At 49.5% G+C, this 19,991-nt stretch overlaps 1 protein-coding gene across 11 annotated transcripts in view; it reads left to right on the top strand.

Moving 5' to 3' along the window:
• Nucleotides 1-19,991, top strand: part of NCOR2 (nuclear receptor corepressor 2) — a 227,097-nt gene that overhangs the window by 51,187 nt on the left and 155,919 nt on the right. For all 11 annotated transcript variants that reach the window (XM_066199392.1, XM_066199388.1, XM_066199391.1 and 8 more), the window contains exon 2: nucleotides 19,567-19,778. In XM_066199392.1, coding sequence (XP_066055489.1) covers nucleotides 19,674-19,778 — 105 coding nt within the window. In that variant the 5' untranslated portion in view covers nucleotides 19,567-19,673. The remainder of the gene's footprint in view (nucleotides 1-19,566; nucleotides 19,779-19,991) is intronic.

Raw genomic sequence — 19,991 nt, 5'->3', positions numbered from 1 at the left:
TGCTGTTCTGGGGCTGGCTGTCGCATGCAGGGAGTTACTGCCGGTGAACTCTCCTGCAGAACTTTGAGAATGGGTGGGTTTGCTGCTTCGGAGGGTGGTGCTCCTGTAATCCTGGGCAACACACTTGTGGGGTGGTGGGGATTGCAGGAGAGGGATGCTGCGGGTGGGACGGGAGGGCTGTGCTGGGGCGGTCAGAGCTGGGGTGAGCTGTGCTGCTCCTGGTCCTGCTCAGGTCTCCTTCAGTAAATGAGAATCTTGCAGCTGTGACGTTTTAAATCTCTCTAACATTGGGTGTAAAGCTCCAGAGTGAACAAACCCCATTTTTGGAGGGGATGAAGAGGAATGCTTTGATACGCTGCAAACTTGCTGCTGAGGTTACAAAGGTGTATAGAAGCTGCAGTGTGCTGTGATTTTTTTTTTCTTTTAAATTTTCTTTCACTGCACAGCATCCTACTAAGGAGTTTCCTTCTCAGTCCATGCTAATCTGCCTTCTTGCCGCTGTTGTATGGTGTGTACAGACAACATATCCCTACTGCTGTGCCAGCCTACTCTCAAGAGTGGACTCCAGCGGTGTCCGGCACTTGTGACTCAGAGGTCCTGCACTTTTTAGGGACAGCTGCAGTCCCGTATGAACGTGTTGGGGTCCTGTCTTGAAACACAGGGGTGTCTCGGTGGAATTGGTGTACACAACAGCTTGTTGAATGCACACTGCAGAAGTAAACTGCTTTTTCCACAGTTTCCCACAGTTACAGGCAAAAACTTGGGAAAGCGGTGACATGCTTTCAGTGGGGAAGTGTCCCTTGAAACAGCAGGTTTGCCTGGTGTTATCAGAGACGCATGGGTGTGTTACACAAAATAATTCAATCATTTAATGATCCATAATACTGCTCTGACTCCTACCACAGATGCTGTTGGATTCAATGCAAGTTGGATTTGTTACTGCAGGGGTTTTGGGGTTTTTTTTTTCCTTTTCTCTGGGATTCATGCCAAGATGAACTGTATGTTCTGTTCGTCAGAGCTATGAGTAATGTATGTGTGAATCTATAACATAAGTAATACGAGTATATAAAATGTGTGAGTGTGCAGGATCTGTGTATCCTGTGTCTGCAGAGCGCCGCACACATGCTCCGTGTGCGTTCTGAAACGGGCTGTGATACATGTCTGGGCAAAATTAATGACATGCCTTGGAGTTCCTGCTCGCTGCAGAGCCCTGTCTGATGGCCTCATCACAGAGAGCTGAGCTGAAATCCCAGTCACAGCTACGGTTTGGCTGCTTAATTGCCCTTTTGGAGGAGTTACAAATTAGAGCTGAAAGTCCCTCCCTGTGCCTTAACGGAAGCCAGCCCTAACGGAGACGGGAGGGATGCCTGTGCCGAAGCCTGGTGTGTTCTGTGGGGTTGGTGGATCAGTGGGGTGGCCGGGGGTTTGTTCTTCGGAGCAGGGGGTACAGGCAGTGCTGGGGGTCCTGCTCGGCATCACCCCAGGTGGGTGCTGCTCCACGGGCTGCTGTGTGAGTGATGCGCTCCGAGGCAGGCCTGCTGCTTTTAGTCGGATTTTTTTTTTTTTTTTTCAGATGAATAAAATGGGCTTTCACTCATAAATTATTTTTCTTATGTGAAAAATGAGAAGGTGGCAAGTCGCCAATTTCCCCGCCTCCCTCTTCCCAGCTCCGATGAGGTCATTGCCTCTTAAAGTTTATACCACGCACTGTGAGACATGGCTGGAGGAGCGAGGAGGCGACAAATGACTCTCCGGGAGCGGGTGGGAGTGCCGGCCGCCCATCCCTGAGATGTTAGCCAGCCGTAAGTGAGACCTGGGCAGACGGAGCGGGGAGGGGGCCTGCCGCTGAGCTCGGGGAAAACCTTTCCAGGGTCAGACCCGTGCGGGACGGGAGGGCCCTGGTCACTGCCTGCTCTGCTCCAGGGACAAGGCACGGCCCGATCTGGGGTGCTTTGGAAGCAGCTCCACGGGGTGTTTGGTGGGCTGCCGGGTGGAAGGAGGCTGGGCATGTGCTTTGCTGAAACGGGACCAGCAGCAGTCCTGGCATTCCTTGTCTGAGCTTGCTTTTGTGTCCATTTACTTCTCCTCGGGAATTTCCTCAGCGCTGTTTTTGCAACGGGGTTGCGAAAGTTCGTGACCCAATGAAGGATCTCTCTAAGACCTTTGTGGCCCTGGCGGAGTGGCTGCCTGGAGAAGCTGTTTTTCTTTTCCCTTGAACTCCGTGCCGAGCTGTGTGTGGATTCCTGAGCTATTGTTTTCTTTTTGCCTGTCCCCCCCTGCTCCGCCATCCCGTTGTGGAAGTGATCCGCAATCAGGACTGCCCAGACCGTGAGGAGGTCCCTGGGGCTTTCCTACACGCTGCAGCCCCGGAGGGTGGGTTTGGAGAGCTGTCCCCTCCTCCCCACAGCTCCCACTGGGGTACCCGGGGACAGTGGCCCGCATTGTCTGTGGTTTTCAGGTGCAGCATTGGCCTGAAAACACCGTTTCATTGGTGCTGTAACTGATTATTGAATATCAGAACTTATTTACTGCCTGGTGCCTTTGCTGTGGCTCTGATTTTGGCTGGAGTTGGCTGTACTGCATTCAGGAGTGGTCAGGGAGAGGACTCCTGGTGTGTCTCTTACTGTTTCACAGCCCTGTCGTTGCTCGGTGGAGGTGTGGTGGGCTGAAGAAGTACACATGGAAGTTAGTGAGGGAGGAGTCCTGCGTGTCACTGAGCTTTTAGGCACAAACTTAATAAAACCCAACCTATATTAAAATTGCTCTTGCATTGCAGCTTGTCTGTTCCCTGGAGATCATTGAAGCGTCCTGTTACTTCCAGCTGCTCTTGTGCTGCTGCACCCCAGTGATATCTTCTCTTCACCAATTCTTTGTCTTTTCGCTTCTCCTTAGCAGCCTCATGGATTTTTTTTCTCCCTGTCGACACAATACAATCACTCCTTGTTAGCCTATCTTGCTCTTTCCTCTTTCAAGGAAGGGAAGGAGCAGGGGAACCAGATCTGATAATTCCAGTGAGTAGAACTGTTCCCCTGAGCCCTTTATAAAGAAATAAAAAGGCTCTCCTTCTCTCTGCTTCTCTTTGAGTACAAGCACTTTACCCTCTTGGATTCCCTGCAGGCTCCTCATACTGCTAAAATTGAAACATCAAGATGTCTGAGGCAGCAGGAATTACCATCAGTGTTTTGACACCTGGAGGTACAATTTCTATTAGCTTTTATATAAAAACAACACCAGTTTTGCCAACAGAGTTCTTGTTAAATAATGCATGAAGACCCCACTCCTGACAGTAGGTATTTTTCTTTCACTTTCCCGGACTCTTGGATAGTGGCTTAATTTTTTGTGACCATTGGGGGAAAGCGATCCGCACTCTCACACGTGGAAATACGCGTGTGGACACACACGTGCTTAACTCCCGGGCGCAGAGTCAATTACCCCATTTGCTAATTAATGTGGGGAGACTGGGGAAAGCAATTTGAGGTTGGTCCGTTGAGCAGGCTGGGATCGTGGTTTTTATTTTTTTGGAGGCAGCAGGACGCAGTCCTCCTGAGAGCTTTGATGGCAAGTGAGGCTGTTTCTGTGTGATCTGAGAGGGTCTGCATGCTCCCAGGCAGGGATGAGCGCAGGGGTCATCAGGAACAAAAACGGGAAGCTTGTGGTTTTGCCTGGATGGTGCTTGGCACGGAGCATATGCTGCGTGCTCACTTTTGGGGGAGATGAAGGGAAACAGAAGGGCACAGCATGTGGATGTGACTGCTAATAGTGAGAATCAAAGTACAGTTTTGACATTTCTAACCTAATAAGTGGTGCTGCATGCGAGAGCCTGCTTATTTTCCTTTTTCACCATGAGATGCTTTGACAGAGGAGTAAAGTCCCAATTTGACATTTCTGTCATTTTAACTAAAGAGAGAGATTACAGTAAATTGGATTAAGTGAAAATCTTCTTCAGATGTTTGTGGTTTGGGCTGATTTATGGATAGATGTCATTTGAACGTCATTCTGCATTTTTTAAGCATCTGCTTGATGGTTGCTTTAATGCTGTTTCTGCAAATAGTCCGCGCAGAGGAGGGAAGGCTGAGCAAGCAGCAGCACCCCGTGACAGAGCTAATGCTGGTGTGTGGCATGGGGACAGCAAACCACTGTCCTTCTCACGCTCCTGGCCTCACGGTGCCAGATCCTGTAATGGGTGCTTGCTTCTCATTTGAGTTCCTGGTATTAAACTTTGTTATCTTCTGCTGAAAGTCATTTAAATGGGCTTTCAGAAGTATTTTTTCCCACCCTGGAGAGAGATGGTTCAGTGCACATGTTCCCTCTCATGCTCTTGGCAAATCTGGAGTTGCCTGTTGCCCCGCGACCGGCGGTGACGTTCTTCTGGTTACGCTGATGCAAAGTCCTTCACTTCACCATGCCTGTGACTTTTCCAGGAACCAAAATACTCTCCTAAGCGTGTGCTGGCTCACTGACATGAGCAACATCATGTGAAAATACTTTGTCCGTGCATGGATATTTCCAAAAGATAGTGTTGAAAGTTCTTCCGTTAAACTTACGACCTGAGACTTCTGAAATTTATACATCCTTCGTGGCTTTAAGCTATTTAGAAGCTGCTGGTGCCATTTGGAAAGCTGCATAATCTCTTGTGGGTGATGATGTAATCAGCACTGTAATCAAATCTGCCAATGATGTCATTGCTGGAGTAGTCCAGTGTTCCCTGGTGCAGTGATTAGCGGGATGAGATTGAAGTGTCAGTGCAGTTGGTGATGGGAGGTGGGATGTTCCCACCCTGGGAGGTGTAGGGCAGTTGTTGGCCCGCACTGATCCTGGAGCTGCCTCTGCTCTGCACTGAGCGAAGGCAGCGTGTTACTGGGGCTGCAAGTGAGGCTGTAAAAATTACCTTAATTCCCTCCAGGGATGTGCTAGATTGTGTCGGTATTTATTTTTACTGTCCTGGGGCAGGACGGCACTGCCCAGGTGTAAGTTACAGAAAGGTGCCATGGGAACCAGTTTGTATCGAATCCCAGATTCTTGGGGTGAGCAGGCTGGTGATGCTTCACATCTTCCCTCCCAGCTGAGCCCCACTGGTTTGATTTGCAGGGTCTCAGCACTGCCAGAGTTTTCTCGTGCTGCTCTTGACACCAGAGCTGTGGTGTCTTATTTTCTGCCTCTCTGCTCACCTCAGCGCTTCGCAGCATCCTTGCAGTTAAAAGACGAGATTTTGCCTTTTGCCGTGCGAGCATTTTGTGCCTTGCTAGTGACTCAAAGGGCAATTCTTTAAACATTTTCTATGCTATTTTTCATGATATGATTATTAGTAGAAGATCACACTACTGAGGGAATATACATTTGTAATCCTGCTTAATGGCTGATCTTATCCAGCTGAGTAACTCTCATTGCATAAGGGACAGTGACCTGAAATCTTTTTAAACCGTTGGACAGGATGCCTTTCCCTTCTCTACTTAGCACGCACGGGTGTGATACAGACTTTAAATGGTTTAAAGTTTAACTGTTTTGCTTTGAAATTTGAATACCTGCTGATAACTAACCTTTGGGTTGGTGTGCCATAGAGAAGAGCGGTGCTGCAGGGTGTGAGTGACTTTAATGCATCAGCCTGTGTGTTAAACTGCATCTCTTGCTCTTTGGGATTGCCAAGCAGCATTTACAAAGGTTACCTGGCATGAATTACAGGGGGATCAAACGGAAGGGCTTGATCACACAACGCTCCTCAGGCAGGTTCATGAGAGGGGCTGGGGTGGGAGCTCTTTGGGGTGGCTCTGGCGCTGGGGAAGAGCTCTGCTCCATCCCTCTCCATCACACTGCCTCTGCTGCATAGCCACAGGGTGGGTTGTGGTTGGCAGTGCTCTGGGAGAGGTGCTCCTTCATCTACCTCGTAGATATCCTGGTGACTGGCAGTGGGGAAGGAAGGGGGTTTTTCCTCTCTGATGTGGGTGAATCAGTGCTGTCTGTGATGGATTCTCACTGCGACAGGCTCTAAATGGGAACTCCCAGGGGAAATTAGCCTGCAGCTTTTGCCTTTATTAAATATTCTCCAGTGCCATCCCAAAGGACCACTTGCTAGTGCTCTGCAATGTTTCATCTGTATTTTTAACAACACCTACATGCAGTGTGGCAACACATGGTCTATATTTATATTAAAGCTTATGCACAAATAGTTAAATGATAGATAGCATGTTCTGTTCTTCAGGTCTGTACCATGATGGGGTCCTGTACGTAGGTGTGGGAATCTCAGCTGGAGATATTGCAGATTATTACAAAGTCCAGTAGCTTACTTAGAGTTAGGGCTTATAATGATTGATTTAGCCATTTATTCAAACACCTATTTAATGATTGATTAAGCCTTTATAAACTATTTGCAACTTCTGAAATGGGACCTGATGTATTGTAGCTCCATTAGCATCTAGCTAATAAAACAGGCTGTGGACCTGTAACACCGATTTAGTTGACAGAAATTATATTTCACGTGTTGAAGCATTAAGTACCTTGTTACAGATAGTTCTTGGTGTGTTTAAGGCACAGAAGTACAGTCTGCTCCCTTGCTTCTGCCTGGTGTCTGTGGACACTGTCCTTGGGAGCAGCTCCGGCAGAGCTCTCTGCATCCTGCTCCGTGTCCAGAAGCGTGCTGTATTCTGGGTTTTCCTAGAATCTAAAAATGGGTGGGGTTTGAAATGACCTTAAAGATGATCTAGTTCCAGCCCTCGGCCCCTCATACATTTCACTAGATCAGATTGTTCAATCCCCCCATCCACCCTGTCCTCACCTTTATTTAACCAAGTACCAGAACCTAGAGGTAAATTCTGTACACAAGATTATAGAAGACAGGCTTTTTAAACTCTGACTTCTTTGTGCGTAAAAGCATTTTTTTTTCCATGAACTGCTCAACTTTCCATTTGCTTGAGCAGTACAGAGCTGGCAGCTGGGATGAGCTGTGTAATGGGATATCTGAATCGCAGCCGGAAAGCAGCTCCAGTTTAAGCAGACCTGATTTAAAGGCAAATTCAGTCAAACCAGTACAAACTCCTGCTCGGAGAAATTCAAACTGCTGAACATCCAGTTGATGGCACTTCTGCTCAGGCCAGCAGCTGCTGCTGAGGGATCCTCAAGTGGACAGTGAGTGGAACCTCTCAAGTGCAGGCTGAGCAAGGTCCATCCCTGACGCTCTGCACTTCTCACGGGGCTGTAGGAAGTTGGTAAAATTTGGCAAGGGCTGGCTTTTCCTCTGTCCCCACTCCTGCCTAGCAGGTGACTTTCGGCTCACATGGTTAGATGATCTTGGTGACTGGTGGAGGTTTGTATGGTAATGCTGTCCTTTTCCTTGGCAGTCTGAGCTTGTAGGACTTGGAAATATTGTGGCGAGGCTGATGATGTAAATGAGCACATGGGGACGTGGGAATGGTCCTGCCCTGTGGGTGGCTGATGTAAAAACAAAACCGGGAAGCCTTTTCCAGCCTTGGGCTGGGGAGCAAGGGAGGTGGTTTTGTGGAAGGCTGCAATTAATATTTCTCTTTCCATGTTGTTAAACAGTTCAGCATTCATTTCTTTACCTCTAGCATCTGTCTGCAAGATTTGTGTGTTTGTTTCTGCAGATTTCCTACTCCTCGGCAACCAGCCGTGCCGTAGGAAACCGAGGGAGAAGGGGTTGGCTCCAGTGGCCTGAGCCCATTGTTCAGTTCCCAGCCAGCTGTTCTGCAGCTGTTTGCAGTGCAGAGACCTCAGTGATTTGAGCAGAGGGGGTTTCCCAGAGCTTACCCCTGCGCTGGGCAGGAGGTGACAGATGAGGGTGCCCTGTCTGCCTGTGGCCCCTCCGAGGGGATGTGTGTGGGTGTTGTGTAGAGTGCCAGGTGCTTCTCTGGGACATTGTGATAGGATGGAGAAAACTACGGTTTATTTACCCTGTCTAACTGCTCAAATATTTTCTTTCCCTGATTTTTCTCTCTCTGTAAAGTTTATCTCTTCAAGCCAGGGATAAGAAATAAACTGTGGGGGACACTAATGAATTGCGAGAGGGGAAACAGCAAATTCCCCTTTGGGTAAGAGTTTACTGTTCAGGCCTTGACCTTGTTAAAACTTGTTAACTCAATAAAAGTTTGAGTATTTAAAGACAAGCGACTTCTTCCTGCCTTGAGGGGCATAATTAAGTCATTCCACACCCCTTAAACCAGAGCTGTGGGAGGAGGACTAAGGAGCTCCCTATCCTGCCTGCCTACATCAGTCGACAACCTTCCACCTGGGTCATCTCTGTCCTGCACCCCTGAGCCGTGTGGAGCCACTGCTGGGAGAGTCTGGCAGTGATTGTGTGGGAAACCTGCTATTTCCCAACTGCTGGGAGGATGACATTGCTCCTTTTGAAGGGTAGGCAGTTCTTCCATTGGTTGGAATTGTGGTCAAGTGTTTTGTGTTAAAGCAGACTGAATTTCCTGGGTAGAACATGCAACAGAGCTTCACGGTGTGTGTGTGTGCGCTGTGTTCACCCATAAAAATTCCTGTACAACTGTTCCTGTACAACTTAAAAGCTGCAGAGTTATCCCAAATACAGAAACTTGCTGTTTTTCCAGTTTGAAGCGGAGTGTCTGTGCCTACCGAGCTGTAATCGGTACCCACTGGTGTGAATTCTTCTGGAATTGCAGCTCCAAAGATGGACAAATACGGACTTTGCCGTGCCAGAGAGCCCCAGGAGCGCACACACACTGCCCAGCTGTGCAGTTACTCCCAGAGGAGTAACCCTGCTGTGACTGCTTTACACCTGAGTGCTGTGATCGCCTCTTGGCTAGTTAAAAAGCATTTGGCTTAATTTCTTTTCTTCTTTTTTTTGGTTGGATTTATGTTCCCTGGGTGGGCTCAAGGGCTTTGCAGGAGCAATGGGAAGCACCCTGTGCTGTGGTACAGAGCTCTCACAGGCACCACAGCTATTTCCAGTGAAATCCACCATCGTTGGCTACTCCCAGTAAAGCAGCAGGGCTGTTAAAGGCAGTTGTCTCATGAGCAGCTCAACTGCCCAAGCAGAAGTCATGGAGATTCGGGGACAATAATCGTCTTAGTTATCCCTGTGTAAGCTGCCCTGTTTCAACTTGATACCACGGGAAACTCATTGCCTCAGCAGAGACAATTTTGGACGCCGTGTCTTTTCCAGCTGTGCGTGACGAGCGTTCGTCTTGGTTTAAATCTGAGGCCTTCATCAAGGTTATTAGCTCAATGCATGAAAGTACTGGGCAGCATCCTTAAGTACCTTCCAGATGGACTCTGGAAAGGTTATTATGCCGTAATTTGTTTCTATAGCTCCACAAAAGCGGTATTTGACCTTGAGACTATGGCTCTCCTTATTTCCTCTGCTGGCATTCCCAGTGCTCTTGTCCAGACCGGCTTGGTCTGAGTTCAGTGACTCGGAGATAGAGCTGCTGTTTGCCCAGATGAGGAGGATTGCTTTGTGTCACACGTTTCCCTCGTGGTTTTGCCTCTGTTACATGGCTGATAGGTTGGAGGGTGAGAAGCCCTTTGAAACCTTGGCCCAGGGACAGGTGGAAGGGGACAGGAGGTACCTGCTTGTGCCTGCACAGTGGCAGCAGCAAATTGGGCCAGTGACTCATCTTAGGAATAGCTTGACATCGGCAGCTCAGGGGTAGTTAAGTAGTTATTAATTGTTATTGCTAAATAGCTTTGAGTTCAGCAATTGCTAAACAGGATGGACTGATAGCCCAGGGCCTGGGCATTTTGCCAGCAAACAAAGCAAAAGTCTCCCCTCCCTCCCATGTGACAGGGCAGGAAGAGCAGAGTCTTCTGACCCCAGAGCTCATTGCTTCTCCCTGGAAGAGCAGACCCTTCAAGATGTCCCATCTGTGTAGCATGAATTACTGTCACCTTTCAAGGACTCCTGCAGACTAGTCCTCCCAGGCTCCCAGAAACCTGTAAATGACAGGCTGAAAACCACTAGCCCCAGCCCAGGAGAGGCAAATGACAAGGGGTCCGACCAGGCTGCAGTTGGAGAAGTGTCCTGATCAACCAAGGCAGGGCTCCTGGTCTGCTGGGAGTGACTGACAGCTTTGGACAGCTTGTTGTCAGCAGGACTGAGCTTGGCAGGGAAGCGCTGAAATCCTGTTTGCCCACTTGCACGAGTTCAGTTATTAAACACATCAGGAATCCCCATCTGTTTTGTAAGCCTGTCTCTAGAAACATAACCCAAAGCCTGCCTCCTGCAAAGTGCCGTTTGCCTTGGAGTGAAGCTGGAGGGAGCTGGAGCTGTGCAAGCCTTTCCTTCTTTTCGGGGTAAGACTCCTCTGTGGGTTCAGAACAGGTTTGCCGTGGTCCAGGTCTCTTGCTGCAGTGGGCTGTGGTTCATGTACAGGGTGTTTTTGACAAGGGGATGGAGGAGGTGGAGGTGATGTTCTCCTGCTCCCCTTCCCTCACTGCAAATTGTCCTCGTTGTATGCGAACGTTGGAATTTTTTGGTGCCTCTAGAGAGACTTTGACTTTCTGTCTAGAAGCTATTAATTACCTAGACAAGAAAAGCAGAGCATAGCCAATTAATGGCTGCTACCACTTGGACCCGTCTGTCCGACTGATGTGCTGTGAACTAATGAGCAGCTCCTTTCTCTGGGCCACCAGCGAGCCAGAACTCCTCATCAGTGTTCTGGGGAGAAATGAAAGCAGCAGCAATGTGCAGGAACAAATAGCTGGAATTCAGTTATTAACCTGGGCTGAAAATTGACTCTGCTAGTAATTACCTGGAGGATGTTAGGAGGAAGGCCTAGGGGAGGGTTCAGAGCTGGAATTTGACAGACCATCACAAGTGGCTGAGGCGGTGTTACCTCAGTTCCCATCTGGAGTCTGGGGTGCAGGGGTGTGCTGGGTGTGTGGAACAACTGCAGTGAAAACCAGGAGTGAAACGGGTTAGTTTAAAACAGCTCTTCTCCCGAAAGACTCCGTCCTTTAGTGATATTTTATGGCACGGTTGCATTGCGTCTCATATACTTTTGAGTACCTTGGTTTACAGGTCATTTAATTTATTTGCAGGCTTCGTTTCGGTTCCCTAGGGTAATTCTGTTCCTTTGCACGTGTCTTCCTAGGGAGGCATTAAATTGTGCAGTTTGTCATAATAGTTCAGCTTTTATGCTGGCAGTTGGTGCTCTTCAAAGATCCTCGTGTGAAGTTTAGACTCCTGAATCATTAGAGAATCATGAAAGAAAAGGAATAATTTAGAAGGCAAAGATGTTTTGTCGCCTTTGAAAATTGGGAACGTGCGAAAGGAGAAAATGTTTAGTGGTACAATCTGCCTCAAAGAAATTACCTTAGGAACTCCAGAAAATGAATTTCCCTTCTTTATTCAGGATGTAAATAACCGAAAATGTCACTCCTGAGCTGAGTAATTTGTTCAACAAAAGGATCTGGAGGAGATGACTCCCCTCGCTTTCATGAACGTGCCCGAGACATCAGAGGACCTGTCTCTTTAGCAACATGAACTGAAGGGTTTGAAAATCAAATGAGCAGCGTGTTCTGCGCAAAATATATAAATAAATCTCGCAGGTGCCTTGTAATCTACCTTGCCTTCTAAAAGCCATGTTTGTCTGGGTAGCCTGGGCTTTAGGTCAGCTCCTGGGAGCAGCGAGCGGACGCGGCGGTGAGGTGTCGTTACAGCCACGGTTGTTGGTGTGCTGTTTAATGCGCTTGGGAGCGTGGCTGAAATTGCCGTATGCTTACAGTATCATTGTCAGCGAGGAATTGCGTGGGGGGTTTTTTTGATTTAAACTTGCTGGTGTGTGTTTATTCAACTGAGATTAGAGCTGCGTAACAGTTCCAGCGTTTAAGTCCGTGTTTAATGTAGGAGGGGAGGGTAGCTGAAGTGGGAAAGATGGTGTGTAGTGTGAGCAGGGAGGAGAGAGGAGTGGGCTCTGGAGGTGGGGAGAGAAGGAGCTGTGCCCTGGAACAGGCTGCCTGCACTTGCACCGTGGTTAAAACTGCCTGGATCCCATCCCAGGTGGATGTGGCAGCGCGGGGTGAATATTGCAGCATGCCAGGCTGCCAGACAGGGGGTTGGGCAGAAGAGGAGGAGGGTTTGGTTTGTTCCTTTGCGCAGCCCATGTTGCCCCAGCAGATGTGCTTTTTCCTTTCAACTCTTGCATTTCTGTATCTGGAACTTTGGGGTGGACTTCCAGCACAAAATGGGGCATTTTCGGCAGTTTTTCTCTCCCCGGGGTTTTACAGTCAGTTCTGTTAGTCTGCTTTTGCTGTCCTGCACTACTTTTCTTATCTGTCTCCTTTTTGGCATCTGATTGTCACTCCTTTCCTTTCCTTCTCCAGTCTCCTGCCCTGTTTCCCTTTGCAGTCCCAGTGCCCGGGTGGTTTCATGTTTGGTTTTTTTTTTTAATTTCCTCTCCAGGCGTTTCCATTTGTCTTTGCAGATCATCTTCAACAAAGGCCTTGCATGGTCTAATTTGTTTTCTATTTCCAGCCCAGACTTAAAATAACTCCTTTGTTCCATGAATGGCCTGTGCACGGATCCAAATCCCACCTCCCCCCCTCTTTTTTTTTCTTTTTTTTTTTTATTTTTTTTTTTCCCAGTGTGGGTTTCTGTTTCACTGTTCCTTGTCACTATCTTTAATTACTCGAAGTGTCCCTTTTGGGCGTTTAGGCTGCAGCTGGCAGTCGGGAGCTGTGGGTTGCGTGTGGCCGTGTGCGTGCTGGCTGTCCCCGCTTCCCTCGGAGCAGCCTGGGAATGGGTTTGCAGGGCTGTGGGTGCCTTGGCACGGGAGCAACGATGCTGTTGCATAACAGGAGCAGCTCTGCCATCACGTCCCTGCTGACAGGCTCGCTGCTCCAAGAGCCATGCGTTGTCTGCGTGGTTTACCAGTCTCAACTGCAAAGTCGGGAGGTGCTTGTGTTTTTTAGGTTAATTTGAAGGGGGGAATCCAACGATGGGAGTAGGGAGACTAAAGGAGAAGAAGCACATTAGGAGCGGATTTGAAAAGTAAAGACTCAGACTGGCCATGTTGGTGCTGACCTGAGGCTGGAGCCATGGCCAGGCTGGCCCTTGGTGTGTGGCATGTGCATTTTAATAAGACAATGTCCCTGCAGCTGGGGATTGATGGCCAAGTGCTCCTGCAAAGAGAAATGGGTCAGTCTTGTTCTTTTAAGTACATACACGTCCCTCTGGGAACCATCACAAGGAGACTTGCGGCCCCTCTCCTGCGGGCTGAGATGTATTTAAAGCACGTGAAATCCCCTGCAAGTGCTCCCCTGACAAGGAGGAGTGCTGGGGCGGGTGCGCAGATGTCTCATCGGCTCTTGGGGAATCAGATCCTCCCGCTGTGGGTTGGGGTCTGAGCAAGGGCTGTCAGGGACAGGAATCACAGTGCACTGTCAGCATGTCCTTTCCAGAAGCATCAGGCTGGGAGCAGCTGGCCCGGCAAACCTGCTTTTCGGAATGCTACTGGGAACGGGGCTGGCAAAATCCAGCGCTCTGACCTTGCTCTGTGCCGCCGCGGTGCCAAGGTCTGTGCACAAATGCTGGCAAAGGTTATCTTGGGGCAGAGCTAAATGTGGGTCCCATGCCCAAAATAGCTTGGAAAGATTGAAAAGGAGAAATACAAGTGGCAGATCCTGCTTTGTGGCTTTGGGCAGTGATAGGAGCAGGGCAGAGAAGTCATCTTTCGTCGGGGCTTGGAACCGGTTCTGTGTGGAGCCATGCCGTGGCTGGGAGAGCTGATGCAGCCTGATTGCAGCTATGAGACAGCAAACCAGGATGAGAGACTTCACCTCCTGAGCTTCTGTCATCCCCTCCATGGCCTTAGGGGCCCGTTGTACCTTCTTACAAAGGCAACACCCTGCTCTGAGCAACTCTGTCATGGTGCTGCAAGGTCCCTTCTTCCCCCAGATCTGCTGCTGTAATTGCTTGTGCATCCGCACCATCGGTCAGGCAAGGAAAAAATCTAGTTCAGAAGTCATCTGGACAAAAGAGAAGAGGGAGGAGAGCTTTGCCAGCAGGGAATTGGACAAGAGCTGTTGTGGGTACTGATGTTGAAGGAGCTGCTAAGAAAACTGCAGGGTCTGACCATTGTGTGCAGGGTGCTGCCAGTCTGGCGTGACTTCTGTACTCCTCCAAAGCAAGGAAAATGTTTTTGGATCACATGCAGGTACCAGCCTTGATCCCTGGAGTTGAAATAACCTCTCTTTCATGCCACAGAGCTCAGGATGTGCCTGATCTTTCCTGTTGGCCTCGTGCTGCAATGTTAATGTAAAACCTCTGTGCTCTGCTGTGATTGAACTGTGGATTCCCGGGCTGCAGACATTGACATTGTCGTCTTTGTTGCTCTGATTAGAGCCCTAAATTTGTGGCAGACGGCCTGCTTCCCTCTTGAAAGGACTTCATAGATACAGTGCATACAAATATTTGTGTATAATGTCAACTGTCTTCCAAGAAAATTTCATGCATGTATTGATTGGACAGATCCATTAACGTTACGTTGTGGCGCATTTCTTAGGAATGTCTCTCTACCCCTTTTCATCGCATCTTAATTATTTCTGCTTCCACTAGCCCTTTAAAGCAAGAGTGAGTAAATCTCTTAGCTGCTTTTCAGGTCTGGTTTTGATCTAGAGCTGCACGTCAGTGGGGTGGAGGCCGACGAGCAGTGCACTCCTCTGTGCCACACACAGCTGGGTGCTGGGGTTTTTTAGGTTGGTTGGACTCTTGGAGGTGCATGTTACAGCTCAGTATTAATTAACCATCATTACAAAGGTCTCCTTAACTTCTGTTTCAAAATACACGAGTTGACTGGAGGATATACACCTTTTGTTTCTTGAGGAGGAAAATTGTCGTGTATTTAGCATTTGATTGAAGATGACTTTGTTGTTTTTTCCAAAAACTGCATCATTTAATGTAATTAAACACAAGCTTTGTTGTCAATACTCTTCAGTTAAGTGCACTGGTGAGTGCCAACAGCATTTCTCTTATTTACCGTGTCTGCATGGTGTGGTGGTACTAGTTTTTGCCTTTTAATGAGGGGTTTTGCAGTCATTTTGTGGGCTGCCTCTTAACGTCTTCTGTAGACCATCCATGGACCGTAGACCACAAGTTGAGTAACGTTACTTTGGACTTGGGAAACAAAATATTCTGTTAATCTTATTTCAGCATGTCCTTGCTGAGAAAAAAAAAAAAAGTGTATTTTGAACTTGAGCCATGTGTTTTCATTGGGATCTTTAAAACTCCTCTGAGAACAGATGAACCGGTATTTTCTGTGAGCTGGGAGTGTCTTGTTGTTCTCACCTTTCAGATGGATGAACTAAGGCACGGGGTAATTACAGCAACTGGCCCACATTTGTGTTGTGCCAGTGAAGGCAGGGACCTCTCCTGGGAATCCTGCTCTCCCTGAGGAGGATTTGTCCAGAACAAATCAGAAAGGTTGTCTCTAACTTTGAAGAGCAACAAGTGTGTTGAATGGTGTTAATTAATTTTTTTTTTTTGCAGCTGGATTTAATTGCAACCCCCTTCTTTTAGACCTGCAGGGGTTTAGCAGGGTCCTGCCTGTATCAGTGTAGGCTTTGCTGTGGTAGGGAGCTGCCCTGAAGGTTCTGTGCAGCCCTGTGCCCAGGTGCTGTGGGCTGGGAATCCAGAGGTGACTGCAGGGCGTTGTGGACTCCTCTGCGCCCCTCTTTCGGATGTGAATGTGCTTGGCCCAGTGCTGTGCACCCCGTTAGCACAGGGACACTGCTGGGAGCTGGCTGGTGCTGGGGCAGAGCTCCTTGGCACGTGGGCCAGCCTGCAGCAACGTGCTGTGGCTTGCAGTGTGCTTTTGTGGTGTGAATTGGGAGAACAGGTGACGGGGAAACAATTTTAGGTGGTAAATGGCACGTGGAGAAACAGCAGAGCAGGGTGGTGGCAGGGGGAGGATGGGGGAGTTTTGAAGGCTTCAGCAGTGGGGAAGAATCCTGTGAGTCTTTCAACAGGTGAAAATAAACAGGTACAGGAGGTTCCATGGGCACTCGCCTCCTCTGCAGGTTCATGTTGTAGCCTTCCTTCTGGTTTTGGTGATAACCTCCAGCTTTCTCCTGTTCCTAATCAGAGCCCATAAATCTCCTGGTACCTTGTGCTGTAATGGCTAATGCTGGTCTATGGGTAAAACACTCTCAGATGGAGACTCTAACTGGGGGGGGAAATACCTTTCCTGTGAGACAATGTCTGTTCTTCATCAAAATCAGTTGAGAAAGTAAGAACTAAACAGTTTGATTTAAAAGATTTAAAGAGCCTGGCTGCACTCTCTCTCTTAACTTCCATTAATCTGTTCCTATTGTGCGTGTTCCTCTCTTAAAAACAATTAATGAAGAGGTTTGGAGGAGGAGGCACCCCAGTGTCTTTTGCTGGGAATAGGTGGCCTGGTGGTGTCCCAGCTGCACCCAGTGAAGGGCACCAGTGCATGCCCTGCAAGATGTGCTCCCACTTTACCCCCCAGTGGGAGCACCCATACCCTTTCTGTGTGCTGGTCATGGGCCCTCCTCCCCGGAGCAGAGCTGGGCACGTGGAGTGTAAAAATGGGACTTGAGGTGTGATCTGAGGCATCTGTGGAGCTGCCCCGGTGCTTTGGGGACCTTGTTTGGCTCCAGCTCAGTCCTACTGTGGCAGAACCATCCAGGGCCTTGTGCTTGCGCTGGCATCTTGCTGGTGACCTGCTGCTTGCAGATGTGGAAATGCACGGACAGTGCTTCTCTCCTGTTTGCAAGGACCATGTGATTTTTTACTTTTGTCTTCCCAGGGCTTGTAACAAGAAGCCTCAACAGAGGCAGAGGTGGTTTGCTGCCCTTGTTAAGGAAAAAATCCTTTTATGCTCCTGCTAGCTTGTGATTAATGCAGGACACGGCTCACAGACACTGTGCCTTGGTGCAGGAGGGTTTTGTTGGCCCCCTGTATTTTCATCCTGTGTCTGTATTCCTCTAGTAGAGTTAACCTTTTTTTTTAGTTGTGCAGACCGAGGCAAAAAAGCTTTTAAATTGTTTTAGAGCTCGATACCGTGTGGCTTTGCACCTGGTGCTGTGTTTTAAGCTGAACTGCTGATCTGAAGAGTTTAAAAAAAAAAAAAAAAATCCCATTTCTTTTACTGTAGACAGCTGCCTCAGCATGGTCAGGTCTACCTGCTGTGCTTCCAGGAAGCCTTGGCTTGCTGAAAGCTGCCAGGGACTCTGGGTTGGAGTGTGTGCATGTATGTGTATAACATATTTATACATATTTACATGGTGTAATTAACTTGTAGGTGGCCGTAAGCCAAGATGTCCGAGTTCGAATCTGTTATTGGGAAAGTACCTTAAATTACTGCAGAACCCTCTGAGCTTTTGGAGCCCTCCAGAGCCCCATGCACGTGTCCTTGGCAGCTGCAGGGAGGGTTTGCCCCTAGAGCAGCACTTGGGAGAGCTGGGAGGGTGCTGGTGTCTCCTGGGAGGATGCTGCTGGTGTCCCTGGAGGGTGAGCAGGGCGGGTTTTGAACCACATGCTCCTGGCACAGCCCCCAGCCTGAGGTGGGAATCGGTGATTAAAATCCCATCCAGTCGGAAGCAGGAGGGGAAGTGGGACAGTCATTCTGGAAGTATAAATACGCGTGTTCTGGGTGCCTCTGAATTCCCCCGCATGCACAGGGGCTTTCCTGCCCGGGCTGGATTGCACTGAGCACGCCAAGCTCTTGCATGGGGAGGCTGTCTGCTCTGGGATGAGGGTCTGGCTGCTCCCTGGGGTGGCAGGTAAGGTGCCCTGGGGCTCAGCAGGGCTCTGTGGGTCCAGAACTGGGGGGGAATCCCATCTCTTGTGCAGGCAGCGAGCTGAAAGCAGCAGGGACCTGGTTGTCCCTTTGCACCCTGCCTCGAGAGCTAAACCTTGTCCTTTTCCGTTTGCCGCTCGGTAAAATACCTTTTTCAAAGAGACTCACCTGACCCTCATGAGGAGCGTGGTGATGTCTTTGTGTGTCTGTCATCCTTAGGCTTCACGGGGATTTGCTGAAAAGATGATTTCTGTAAGATTTGACCTCTGCATGAGAGGACCTCCCTGGGCTGCTTTTCCCCTGTCGTGCCTGGCTGCCAGGGACCGTTGTCTTGGTTTGGTTTTATTTCTGGCTGTGAGGCTGCAGCGGTGCCGGCAAACCAGGGAGGCAGCCCTGTGCCTGCCTGCAGCAGATAGCGAGGGGTTTATCAGCACGGGCTCATCTGTGGTCTCACAGAAGGGAAAAGAAATACAAAAAGAAAAACTTCCTCTTTCTTTATTCTTTCCCCCCCCCTCGTCTTTCCCACCCCCTTTTTGGTTTTTGTACACGCCAACTGCTGTTTCAGTTGAAATTGCGTTGGTTGGGGCTGGCTGTGCTCCCCATGCACAGAGACCACAAGTGTGGGGTGAGGCTGCTGGGAGCACTGGAAGTTTCCTTTGCTGTTCCTGGTGTGCTGCTGGAAGAGTTTGATACTGCCAAAAACCTTGCACAGATCCACACATCACACGTACCTGCACTGGGGAGGAGGCGTGCGAGCGTGCGCAGCGTTGGGTGGGATGTGGAATGGGTCCCAGGGAGCTGGGGCCGTCCCTGCTTGGGATCAGTCCTGATAACATCTCCTGACCCAGGCAGGCAGCAGTGGCAATTTATGCCTTGTGTAACTAACTTAATTTGGGAATAATAGTTAGTGCACCTCGCACTGGCAGCGATGAAGGGCAGCATTTAGACCTTTGTTTCTTTTTCATCGTAATCCAGACAGAAAACGGGAGGCTTAAAATCGTCACCAAGCAAACAGTGTGAAGTATCTCTAAGTAACTTGTCAATCTCTGCTTGAGGCCAAGAGGCACCTTCCCACTTCCTTGGTTTTCCTGATTTTGTTGCAGCTGCTAAAGGAATTGCAACAGGTTGTACAGGAGTGAAGGCGTGGGTGGCAGGCGTTTGTGAAAATACCCTCGGGGCTGTGGTGTGTTCTCTGGCACTTGGTCCCTGTCATGCAGGTGGCACTGGAGGTGTGTGACATGCTTTAGTCCTGGGTTTTATTTTAGCTTTGTGGATGGGCACAGCTGCAGGCGGGATCAGTGCCTGGTGTCCCTCCTGCCATTAGATCAGGGCTTACCTCAGAGGGCCGCAGAAGTGGCCGCAGCTTGGAAAGAAGAGCACTGGCATGTGAGAGTGTGGATGTTGAAAGGGATGGGCTGGGGAGGGACCTTGTGCCTTTCTGGACCTTGTCTTGAAATGCCAAAACTCTAGGCTGTGTTTTTGGAAACCGAGTCACCCTGCAAAAAATGCTCATCTCCAAGAGACTCGGAGATCAACAGGACCCAAAGACATAGCTGGCAGTTTGGCTTCCTGGTCCTGCTGGTGGTGGGTGAAGGCTTTCCGGGGAAATCGGGTGGGATAAATTTGTGAAAATCTTATATTCGGACTTCCTGTGATAGGAGTAATCTGCAGAAAGAACTTAGCAGTGGGGTTTACCAAATGGAAAACGGGGCTGCTGGGGAATTGCGAGGGCACTGAGGTTTTGGTGACGGCCCGAGGCCTGACGCTCGGTTGTCTCACAGGACTGCGGTTTTGAATTCTAACCTGCTGCTTTCCTGCTTCCTTCCAGCTACTACGCGACGTGGAGAGCACACACACGATGAAGAGGAGCTCTCGGCTCTCCTAATCCTTTGCTGGTGATTTGGAAGCAGCCCCCTCCACGCCTGCTCTTTGGCCATGTCTGGCTCCACGCAGCCCGTGACGCAGAGCTGGCGCGCGGCCGAGCCGCGCTACCCCCCGCACGCCATGTCCTACCCGGTGCAGATCGCCCGGCCACATGCGGTAAGGACGAGGCTTTCCTTCCCTACCTGTGCTGCTGCGTGTCCCTGACAGCGACCTGTGCCTCGGGGGCCTGGTGCACTCTGCTAAAAAAGGGCCGGTGAAAAAGGCGAGGGGACGGGGAAATCCGAAATTTGGAAATCCGAGCGCTGTTTGCTGTCTGCATCGTGGGTACAGCCTCGAATGCGCTCCAGGGACCAGGGATCCAGGGTTATA

This window comes from Chamaea fasciata, unplaced genomic scaffold, assembly GCF_029207755.1.
Source record: "Chamaea fasciata isolate MVZ Bird 193981 ecotype frontalis unplaced genomic scaffold, bChaFas1.0.hap1 SCAF_18, whole genome shotgun sequence".
NCBI lineage: Eukaryota > Metazoa > Chordata > Aves > Passeriformes > Sylviidae > Chamaea > Chamaea fasciata.
Note: the sequence above shows the minus strand (reverse complement) of the source record. Positions and strands in the feature narration are given on the sequence as shown.